The sequence below is a fragment of the Microtus ochrogaster genome, chromosome 8 (assembly GCF_000317375.1).
Source record: "Microtus ochrogaster isolate Prairie Vole_2 chromosome 8, MicOch1.0, whole genome shotgun sequence".
Lineage (NCBI taxonomy): Eukaryota > Metazoa > Chordata > Mammalia > Rodentia > Cricetidae > Microtus > Microtus ochrogaster.
Genome location: NC_022015.1, coordinates 68987568 through 69000148, shown reverse-complemented (window position 1 = coordinate 69000148; position 12581 = coordinate 68987568). Strand labels below are relative to the sequence as shown.

Genomic DNA, 12581 nt, shown 5'->3' with positions numbered 1-12581 from the left:
GAGAGAGAGAGAGAGAGAGAGAGAGAGAGAGAGAGAGAGAGAGAGAGAGAGAGAGAGAGAGAGCCAGAGAGAGAGAGCCAGAGAGAGGCAGAGAGAGGAACAAAACATACATAAAAACAAATATTTAAAAATAACTTAAAAATTTATGTTACGCTAAAATAGCCAAACATAAAACTGCACATTGCAGGATCATACATAATACTAGGAAAGATAAAATTCTAGTGATTGCATAAGCCTGGATGACTGTGGGAAGCAGAACGAGGAAAACATTAGGGTAAGCAGAACCTTCACTATGCTAGTGGATATGAATGAAAACATTTACCAAAATCAGCTAACCCTACTCTTTCAATTAGTTTTACTGTATAAAAATATTACTTCAAATTTGAAAGATCACTGAAAATTAGTTTCAGGGTAGTAAAGATAAAAAGTTCCAAATGTGTCACTGAGAGTAAATGTTCCACTCAAAGTAAGAATTGTTCTGTTAAGGTTCACACAGTAAATACTTAGGTCTTACAAGCCACATGCAAGTTCTGCTGCATACACAGTCCCTTCTTTTAATTTGAAGGTACTAAAAAAGCAGTGTGTGGGCAAGACTTAGTGACAAAGCACATTTTGCTGACCTGATAGAAATGTGAAACTTTTCCCAGACTTAAAACAACCATTGCTCCAGGGGTCCCTGGAATAGCAAAGGTGTCACTAAATAAACAAAGCAAGAAACCTATATCAGCATGAAAGTCAGCCATCACAGCAATAAACTGTTAATAAAGTTAAATTTTAAATAGTAAGGCCGAACATTTCTTACCATTTCTTTTTTAAGTCTAACATTTGTCAAACTACATCTGGGGAGGTAAGACGAGAGGAGAATGAAAGCTTAAATAAATGGCTGTTTATTTTCTCTTAATGGAATGAAAGAAAAGAAAAATGGAAAAAAAATCAAATGACAAGTTTTACTTGAGGAAAATAAAGCAGCCTGGGTTTCCTAAGTGTAATACAAAAGTGAAAGAATGATTTTTGAAAGCTACTCCGATCTAAATACATACCTAGTGTGTGCCTTGATCATCTAAATTTAGGTGTAATTGTTATGAATTCATACCATAGGACATAAAAACCTAGGAACTAAAAGCAAGTGTATATACACAAGTTGTTTTTTTTTTTTTAGTAATTATGTTAGAAAAGCCTTCCAGAGTCATGATTCTAAAGCTACAGCTCTGCCTGTTACCCATGGCTTTCTGACATTTTAAGCAATGAGTTAAAAAGAGCTGACAAGATGCAATTCATTGATTTAAATGCCAATCTCCCTCATCTTATTATTTTAAATGCCAGCAAGTCCCAGATAAAATGGCTCCATCACTTTAAATGTTCATTTACTTTAAGGTCAATTATATAAGAGAATCTTAAAATTATTGTTCTTTATATAAAAAAGATATAAATCGTGCTTAATACAATTTTTGTTATATATAAATGCTGTCTTCGGTTTGGCTAAGCGTAATACCAAGTTAATGAGTAGGAATACAAGTAAATTTAAAGGCTGAAAGACACTGAAGCATTTTTAATTTGGGAGGACTATTAATACATCTGAAAAACGAGTATGTGAAGACCTCAAACACAAGGGAAGTATTGGTTCAACACTAATGTAGCTACAAGAATTAGGATTTCAAAGAGGTAGAGACATTAACATAGACATTTTTTAAAAATAAGACTTTGAAAACTCAATGATCTGATAAAATCCCTAGGAATATCTGTAAAGAGTTGTAAGAAATCCAGGAGGCAGGAGGATTTCAGTGAGTTCAAGGACAGCCTGGTCTACAGTTAAACAGGGAAACTCTGTCTGGAAGGAAAAAACAAACAAACAAAACAAAAAAACTTTAAAAAGAATGGGAGGCAGAGGCAGGTGAATCTCTGTGAGTTAGAGGCCAGCCTGGTCTATAAAGCGAGTTCCAGGACAACCAGGATTGTTTCATAGAGAAACTCTGTCATGAAAAGACAGAAACGAACCAAAAGAATCTCAAGTCTGTTGCCATTAGTATTCAAATAAGAGACCTTCAGCCAGCTGCCCCACTGCTCAAGAGTTTCTCATATGAATACTAGATCCATAACTGAGTATCACCCAGTACCTTTATCTCCCACTGGCTGGTACTTTTGTGCAAGAGTATAATGTACAGTTGCTGATTTTACTATTGGAAGTAAGTAAATCCTTTTTATAAAACAGACAACTATTTAGTATTAAGATGTTGATACTACTCCAAACAATCTGTTTAATACAATTCCTATAAAACTGGTTAACTATTCCAACACTCCCGCCCCCTGCCTCATACACATTTAATAAAGCAGACCTGCAACCTCATAAGGTGAAAGAAAATGGCAACCATCCTGTAGGCATCTGAAAGAAAATGAATTATCCTCTAGGCACCTGTCTTTTGGAACTTCCTAAAGGAACTCTACAGAAACTGTGTTTTATGTAGTATTCAAAATGTACAGCAACTAACCATTTGTTGTGGATAGTTTTCTTACATGACACAAGCACAAGCAATTAAAAAGTAATAAAGATAAATTTAAGTCACCCTCACAATAATAAGGATAATAGTAAGGATTTCTTCTTTTTAAAAAGACTTATTTATTATGTATACTATGTCCTGACTGTGTGTAAGCCTAAACACCAGAAGAGGGCATCAGATCTCATTACAAATGGTTGTAAGCCACCAGGTGGTTGCTGGGAATTGAACTCAGAACCTCTGGAAGAGTAGCCAGTATTTTTAACCTCTGAACCATCTCTCCAGCCCAAGGGTTTCTATTTATTGGAAATCCAAAACGGATATTATTTCTAATTTTTATTCAAAAGTCCAATACATGAGAAGGCTTTCTGAAATTTTTATCCCTCTCCTCTTATGACTATGGCTGTCCGTAGATGTCTATCATCATTTTAAGTGCAAGGACATAAAAACCATCCATTTAGGATAATAGCATTATAAAGTCTAAGCAATATGTGAACTCCTACAGCACTATATCTATACATGAAACAGCACTAGTTTTATATCTTGCATTACCTATTTCTTTCCTTCTTCCTTCCCTCCTTTCTTTTCTTTTTGTATACTGTATTTCAATTTCATTTATGAAACTCTATTTGGACTGAACATTTTCAATTCTATGCTTATTTTCACTATAAACTGCTTTCCAAGTAACTTCAATTGGCTGCTTCACCTTTCTTCCCTTCCCCACCTGAGCTTGGAAGCTGATTCCTTCTACTTTTTCTTTTACATCCACTAAACATTTACATAATACTTCTATAGTCACCAAGTACCGGTAATACTTTAGACCAGATTTCCTAAATGAATCCCTATGAATATTCAAATTAAAAAGTCTAGTTCAGGCTCATTATCTGGGTTACTGCTAGATCCTATGATTTTCTCATTATGAATCTCTCTACTGCACACTAAAAAACAACTACTTACATCAACTGCTTTAGTACAGATTTTCTTTTGAGGTACAAATTAGTTTCTACTTCCTAGATAAAGCAACTCTAGTAACTTCTATTATTTTTATTATTTATTTCTCTTGTATTATCAATTTGCTCTAAAAATACTTATATGAGATTGGGGAATTTGTCCTTAATGCTTCCTACTTGGGGTTCTACATATTATAGCACCATCATGCACAATTTATGCCTTAAAAAAATCTTTTAAAGGCTAAATGCCAGGCATGGTGGCACTCAGGCTACTGAGGCAGGAGTGATGTGGAATGCCCCTCTGCATGCTGTGAATATGTTTTATTATTATTGGTTAATAAAGAAGCTGCTTTGGCCTATGGCAGGACAGAATATAGCTAGGCAAGAAAGCCAAATAGAATACAAAGAGAAAAGAATGCAGAGGAGTCAAGGAGATGCTAGCAGCCTAAGGGGGAAAAAGATGTGAGGTAACAAGCCACAAGCTTCGTGGTAAGATATAGATTAATAGAAATGGGTCAGTATAAGTTTTAAGAGCTAGCTAATAAGAAATAAGCCATAATATTAAGCCCCAGAGTGGTTATTTGGGAACTGACAGGCAAGAGAGAAAAATCACCTAGTACATGGGACGATTAGCAGTATAAGACCGACATGGTCTATGAGTAAATCTATCTCAAAGCAACAACAAAAAAACAATATCCCTCCCTGCCCAAAGAAAAAAATTTAACAAGCAGATGAGTAAGTAATGAGGATTACAAATATGTTCTTGGCAGATGGATGGATACACCCAAAATACACATTAATATAATTTTTCAAATTTATGAAATCTCTTGCTTCTTTTTTAATAAATACACAGAATACTTACTTTTGCCAATAAACAAAAAAGGAAAAGATGTAAGCAAGTCAAGAAGTCAGGGACTCACTGGCTCCCAGCATAGCTAAAACTGGCCATTTCAAACAGCACTGAACTATTTTACACTCATTTATTTTCCTCATCCCAAGTCCTGCTGAATTCTTCCTCTCACGTTCAGCATTTCCATTGCTATTTTTGTTAACAAACTGGATTAATGCCAAAAACAAACGTGAAATCTCAACTATGCAGCTTTGCCTGTAACAGTCTCTGACCCCTTCGTTCCATTTTCTTATTTGTAAAATTAGAATATTTTTAAACCAACTTCACAGGATTGTTTTGAGGATTAAACCATAACATACAAAAAAGTATTGGCAGAGAGGTTACTCAAAAGATGGCTATCGTTACCTATAAATTATATTCCCTAAGCTCTGTGGTATTTCATTAAAGCAGTTTCTCTTATTGGTGGTTTTACTTTCCATAGTTTCCATGTCAACTATTAAATGCAAAATCCCAGTAATAAGCTGGAGGTGGTGGCACACGCCTTTAATCCCAGCACTCGGGAGGCAGAGGCAGGCGGATCTCTGGGAGTTCGAGGCCAGCCTGGTCTAGAAGAGCTAGTTCCAGGACAGGAACCAAAAAGCTACGGAGAAACCCTGTCTCAAAAATTTAAACCCCCCCCCCCAAAAAAAACCAGTAATAATTACCAAGTTTTGGTATGTGCTATTACAGGTAAGGTGAAATCTCAAGCTGCCGCACTCTGGTCTGGTACATTCACGCCATACACAACAGTCATATGTCAGTCACCAAACTGCCATGCTACCATAGTGCTGTCTACAGTTAAAGACTGTATCTTACTAAATAATGCCCAAAACACTAATGTAGTGAAGCTGGAAATTCCAAAATGCCATAAAATACTTCATATGAGTGAAAGGTTCTTAATATTCTAAGGGTTAAAAAAAAATCATATGCTGAGCTGGATTAAAATATGTATCACTCCTCCCAGAATTAACAGAATTCAATTTTTTGCATCCACATCAAAATTCCATTGTAGGGATCCAACACCTCTGGTATCCACTGGCACAAGCTCCTCCTTCCAACATACACATATACACATGATTAAAAAATAAAGATGAAACTAATAATAGGGGCTGAAGAGCTAGCTCAGCAGTTAATTAAGAGCACTTGTTCTTCCAGAGAATCCAGGTTCAAGTCCCAATATCCACATAGCAGCTCACAACCTTCTGTAATTTCACTTCCAGGAGACGCAATGCCCTCTTTTGACCTTAGCAGGCACCAGGCATGAATATAATGCACAGGCATATATGCAAGCAAAACACTGACACACGTTAAAATGAAATAAATAAATCTTTAAAAAAAAACAATTGAGGGATAGGCTCAATCTGTGAAAATGTTAAGGAAAGCAAAATTTGTGCTAGTTTTGACAAAGTTATAGCCATGATACATCAAAGCGCTTAGTTAAGGCAGAAAGGGCACTAATCAGATGAACGGAAGCATAAACAGGAAACATTCTGAGTGTTACAACTTTAGTCATTGTTGTTTGCTTTCTACTGTGCCCAATTATAAGATATACGCTTTTATACACAGGAAAAAGCAGTATGTATACAAGACTCAATAATACACGCAATAACTTTAGGTCGTAGAAATACATTCTCCCAGAAAGAATGACTGCTGTAAACAATAGGTGATTATCAGTTCCATTTCCCAAAGATAGCTAGCTATTTTTGATTTTTTCACCTATATACGAGTAAATATTAAAGTTGTATTTACGTTATTCATTCTAACAGCTTCATTAGTCACTAAAATTCCAATTACCTTAAAAAAATACATAACATCAATCTCTTTCTCGGATAGGCTATTAATTCTGTTTTTCCAGACATATTCTCTAGATTATCTCATCATTAACCCCAAACTCATGGATCCAGTAACATGCACGACATTGTTAGATATTATCATATTTTCTTGATATTTCCATTATTTTCTATTTTTATATAGGTAAGCTACAAAGCAATAGGTTTATTTCTAAATTCTAATCTTTCTCAGGTAAGATGTTATGTCTGCAAAGAGTCTCAGGACATATAATACATTTAGTATAATACAACAAAGGCTATTTATAAATTTTATATTTTTATATTATATATATATTACATATTATAAATTTTATATTACTTAGGCTTCTTCACTTCCTATTTTCCAGTACTGGATGGCTCTCTTGGAAAAAAAAATCATAAATCACAGAGATTGTGTGGTGTCAAATGAAGAAAGCAGACTCTTAGAACCAACTGAGCTGTCAAACAGAAACACCCTTTCTCCATTTGGGGAGATGACTCAGTAAGTTCAGATCCCCAGAACCCATGAAAAGGTCAAGCACGAAGAGTACACACCTGGAATAGCTGCAGGGAGCTAGGTGAACAAAGGACACAGATGGATGCCAAGGGTTCACTAGCCAAACAGTCTGAATGTCAGCAGTGACATCCAGGTTCAGTGTTTCAAATGATAAAGTGAAGAGCAATAGAGGAAGATATCCACAGTCAACCCTCTGGCCTCTATTTGTGTACGCATACAGATGAGCAAACCTGCACACATATGTGCACATACCCCCTCCCCACAGAAAAATATTTTAAGTTAAAATTCAATCATATTACAGTAACATACTGTACCCATTACTTGGCCGAGAATAACTTTCTTCCCAATTCTAATCTGAAAAGAAAAGAACTGGTTCTCCTTTCCTACCACAATTCCTAATTAAATGCTTTGCTCAATAGCTAGTATCCAAGATATACACATAAATGCAAACACGCAGAATTTAAACATCAAACATTAACTCCAACTATAGCCTACAGTTAAAAATGTTGCTTTATTCTCTACTCATTCAAATCCAGTAAATTTCAAAAAAACTTTGTTTTTAATTTAACAAAAATAGACTACCATGTATAGCAGTAGCAACAATTTTTCATGTGGAAAACAAGAAAAAGATGCCCTAATATATCTAAGAAGCTCTTAAACTGCTCACACGATAGCATTCAGATGTCAAACACTACATTTCAGCAATAATCAGTAAAACAGCAATAACTGATACAAAGAAGATGTAAGTATGGCCATTTTCAGCAATTGGAAATAAAGGAACAAATACTCAAAACTTTCAGAAAAGGCAGAACAAAATAAGGCCTAATACCAACTAAAAAGTAATTGGTATAAATTACATAGATTACAACACTATGAAAGGTGAAATGGCAACAGGAGCAGGTATATACCATTCATAGGACAGCAGAGCCATAAGAAAAAAGCAAGAGATTCTCAAGCTACAAAGAAGGGGTATTTAAGAAAATGTCCAGAAATAATGCTACGAGTATGGACTACAGTAATGACCATAGAGATGAAAAAAGAACAAAATTCAACAGGAGTAACTGACAGAAGTTTGCCAATGAAGTAAAGTTAGTCCAAAAAAGAAAGAATAAACCATAATGCTTCCTAGGCTTTGTAGCAGGAAACTTTTGGGAACAGGATACCATGAAAGCAAGGGAAGGTGGTAAACCCACCATTGAGTTTTTAGTAACTGAAATCTTTCCAACACAATGATGGAGGAAGGTCATTGGTTAAGTAATAAAGAAACTGCTTGCCCTCATAGGTTAAAACATAGGTGGGAGGAGTAAACAGAACAGAATGCTGGGAGGAAGAGGAAGTGAGCTCAGAGGCCATGCTCCCCTCTCCCCAGACATGCTGAATCTTTCTCAGTAAGACTGATGCTACACAGATGATTAGAAATGGGCTAGTCCAGGCGCGAGAGTTAGCTGAGAAGAGGCTAGATATAATGGGACAAGCTGTGTTTAAAAGAATACAATTTGTGTGTTGTTATTTTGGGGCATAAGCTAGCCAGGCGGCCGGGGTGCTGGGAACACAGCCCCGCCGCTCTTATTACAACAGCACAAAATTATGCTTTTTTTTTTCAAGGCAGTAAAACAGAAACCCAAAGGTTGAACATGGCCAGAAACATTTACAAAAACACATTTAAAAATATAAACTTACTAAGTCTTAAGTCTACATTAATTGGTAACTACTATCTTTTTATATCACAAAAGACTTCTATTTTTTAAATTACCATAAACTTTTATATTTAAGATAAACAGCTTGAGACCCAGTCAATTATTCTGCCTAAATATATATAAGAATGTATGTCAGGATGTAAGATTTTAATAGGCTCATCAACATACTGGAAACTGTTTAAACTGAAAAGACAGTTACAATCAACTCTTGTATATAAACAGGAAATCAAATTTTCCTTTTCCTGAAAATGATTTAATTTTTTTAAAAAGGAAACTAAGATACCATACTAGACAGTTTCCCAAATTTCTTGGTTACCTTTACTTTATCTCTTCTCAAGCAACAGAACAAACAATTCTCATCAAAAGCCCAATCAGAAATGCTTTCGGGTTCACACTCTGCAAAAGTAAGGAAAACAAGTTTTAATAGTCATAAAAAATTTTTCCAGAAAATAAACTATAGCTAACTTCAAAATATGATGTAGTGTAAGAAAACCCTCATTAAATTCTTATGGGTTTTTTCCCCAAAAAACAGGTTTCTCTGTTTAACAGTCCTAGCACTAGGCTAGCCTCAAAGTCTGCCTCTGCCTTCTGAGTGCTGGGATTAAAGGTGTGTACCACCACAGCCCGAATGAATTCTTGTGTTTTAATCAAACTCAAAGGTCCCACACATGCAAATATTTGTACTCTACCCCAGCCATACCCTGAAATTCTTTCCACTATACCCCCCAACCACTTCTGTCTTAAAAATTCTTCACTAGCTGCTCACTAGTTAATTATGCTACCTACACACATACTAACAGTATAGAACAAACAAGGATGCTAACACAAATGCAGTTTGATCCTGACAAAACTGAGTGTGAGACCTAAATCACCAGGGTTGTGAAATACCACAAGTATTTTTAATACCTTTAATTAAACTGAGATCTTTTAATAATGCAGGTCCAAACAGCCCTTCAAGAATACTTTCAAATCCTGAAAGGATAAAATAAAATAAAATCCATTATCACAATATTCACTGAAAAATATTGCTTTCTTCTGTTTCTCAAGAATCATTGGTTAATATTCTGATTCTCAGCAAAGAGTCACACACAAATCTAAAAAGGGGTGTTTGCATTTTTGTTAATGATTAACACAGCAAAAATTCAAAGTACATTCAAGAGCAAAAAAGAAAAAAAAACAAGAAATTAGAAATAACCAATGATGGAATGGAAATTCACAGTTCTCTAATTGTTCTACAAAACTTTACAGGAATTAGCATTTTAAAAAGTGCCTTCCCAAAGAAGTATCATGATTCAGAATTTCATAAGCTTTCTAGAATAATCTAAATAGTCCGCTTTTTTTTTTTACGTAACAGTTGATGCATAAATCTCTCTTGGGTCAGTAATTTTCTAAAGAAAATTCTCAAGAACAGTTTCCCCACCTCTCACTATTTTTAAAAGGAAAGCCCTGTATTATTCCATAATGTAATATTAACTACTTGACCAGTTCCTTTATAAATGTAAAACCTAGGTCCATGAACAGAAAAGAGAGAAAATTCACACAGCTGTACAAAACATTTAAAACCACTGTGTCCTCCCACCAGTGTGAAAGAAGAAAACCAGGTTTTCTAACTGACTACATCAAATACTACTATGTAGTTAATGAAAGTTAACCTAAATATCTTGCTGTTGTGGGTTGTTAAGAAAGAGAAAACCCTGAGAAAGTGGAATCTGCAGTGGCTCCCCCAACCTCAGCAAAAAAAAAAAAAAAAGCCAAGGACCTCATTATAAAGTTCAAATACTTATTACAAAAGATCTGAGACTGGGCTGGAGAGATGGCTCAGTGGTTAAGAGCAGTGCCTGCTCTTCCAAAGGTCCTGAGTTCAATTCCCAGCAACCACATGGTGGTTCACAACCATCTGTAATGAGGTCTGGTGCCCTCTTCTGGCCTGCAGACATACACAGACAGAACATTGTATACAAAATAAATAAATAAATAAATAAGATCTGAGACTCTGACTCTGTATGCACTTTAACTGTGACCTTTACAAAGAATGCCATGCACATTTGGTACACATTATTATTTTTCAACGAATTTAGAAAGCAAAAGAGGAAAGAAAAGAAAGCTGGCCTTTAAGGGGCTGGAGAGATGGCTCAAGATTCTCTTCCAGAGGACCAGAGTTTGATTCCCAGCATCTGTATGCACCTCTTAACTGTCCCTTAGTAACACCAGTCCCAGGGGTCCAATACCCTTTTTGGTCTACTATATGCACATGGTACGCAGACACATAAGCAGGTACAATACCCCGATACATATACAATTAAAATTAAAAGGAAAAAGGTAGTCTTCAAAAACAGCACTATCGCCAGGCGATGGTGGCACACGCCTTTAATCCCAGCACTCGGGAGGCAGAGGCAGGCGGATCTCTGTGAGTTCCAGACCAGCCTGGTCTACAGAGCTAGTTCCAGGACAGGCTCCAAAGGCACAGAAAAAAAAAAAAAAGCACTATTTTGTTTAACTGGCAAAAAAAAGCCAAATTGTAATTCAAGAAATGTTTTGTCCTACTTCCTAGAAAGCTGTAATTTTCAACACAATAGCTGCTAAAGGTGTATTGTAATTAAAGTTTATTTTTAGATTGTAACTTTTTCATTTTTTGTTAGAAAGCCAACTGTCTACTTTATTTCTTGACATAAAATTATTCAAATAGCAAAATTAAATTACTCATTAATCAAATAGCAACTTGTTTCCCTAATTAATCCCCTAATATAATTAATTACTGTATCCTCCTGCTCTTCCAAACATTCGAAAAAAAGAAAGTATTTGGGTTAGAAACAATGATGAAGATTAAAAGCTATCTATCATAGTTCCTGGAGACTATATACTCTCAATAGCTAATCTCTGTTCCTTTAAGTAAATCTCAAAAACAGTCTCCAACTCTTAAGACCTCTTATTTTCCAGAAAGAAACTTTTATTTTTAAAATTGAAGTGAAAAAATTTGAGTATCTTGGAATTAAATATCTAAAAATCTAGCTGACAAATATGATTGGTTATTGGTAGTTCTTACATGAAGGAATAAGCTAATATTTTTCACCTGGGTTTATATAAAATTATAAGAAATGTCAAACTTCCAGAGCAAGCAAATTTTACTTATTTATTTTTGAGACAGGGTTTATGTATATAGCCCAGGATGATATCCAATTCTGATCCTTCTACCTCAGTTTCCAGAGTGTTAAGGTTACAAGTACCACTATGTCATGCTGTGCTCTAAGTCTCAATTTCTAAAAAGGAAAATGTAAATACAGCAAGAAATACTAGCAAAGTAGAAAAAGAGGTAACAACTTGAGAGATAATAATTTAAAATTTACAAAGAACAGAACCTGAAATAGGTCAACTGAAGAATAACAGTAACACATAATCACTACCAAAAAAATTACAGATCAAGGGGGGGGGCACTCACTGGATATGATGTATGCCTATAATCTAGCATTCAAGAGGTTAAGTGAGAAGGAATGCCACAAGTTCAGAGCTACTCTACATATTAAGCTCCACACCCAGCCTGGGCTACCGATTCAAGTTCTGTATTAGGGGAGGAGAGTAAGCACACTTACTTTTTCTAGTAAGCAAGCAGTCAACAGCACAATAACAACAAATTTAGTCATAAAAGAACTATTTAGTCGCAACTAATTTTGTTCTAAATAATAACCATATACAAGTCATTTCTCTTCTGTTCACACTTGCCTCAATACACTAACTTTACACTTAGACACGGTATACTATAAGATCCACATTCTGCTGTTCTCTGTTCACTGAATGTTAACACTACTCAGTTTTGCTAATAATAAATATTGAATTTAGCAGTTGCATAGTAACATTGAATTATCCAACATGCTATGCTTGCTTGACATTAACAAAAGGCAAATAAGAACAAAGACACTCAAAAATTCATTACAAGATTTCATAGAAAAGCCATGAAGAATGATTAACAAAGTGCCATAAAGAATACTGAGCCAGGCGGTGGTAGTGCATACCTTTAATCCCAGCACTTGGGAACTCTCTGTGAGTTTGAGGCCAGCCTGGTTCCAGGACAGGCACCAAAGCTACACAGAGAAACACTGTCTCGAAAAGAGAGATAGAGAAGGGGGGGTAAGGAAAGGACTGAGCTCCCAGGCATAATGGTGGCTGATCTTGGTTGATTTGTGTGTGTGTGTGTGTGTGTGTGTGTGTGTGTGTGTGTGTGTGTGTGTGTGTG

General features: G+C 35.5%; 1 protein-coding gene across 2 annotated transcripts in view; it reads right to left on the bottom strand.

The window, feature by feature from the left end:
• The window catches only part of Lcor (ligand dependent nuclear receptor corepressor), a 108125-nt gene that overhangs the window by 55928 nt on the left and 39616 nt on the right, over positions 1-12581 (bottom strand). For both annotated transcript variants that reach the window (XM_026781688.1, XM_026781687.1), the window contains exons 3-4: positions 9260-9325; positions 8670-8749 (exon numbers count right to left, since the gene is read on the bottom strand). In XM_026781688.1, the coding sequence (XP_026637489.1) occupies positions 8670-8749; positions 9260-9325 (146 nt within the window). The remainder of the gene's footprint in view (positions 1-8669; positions 8750-9259; positions 9326-12581) is intronic.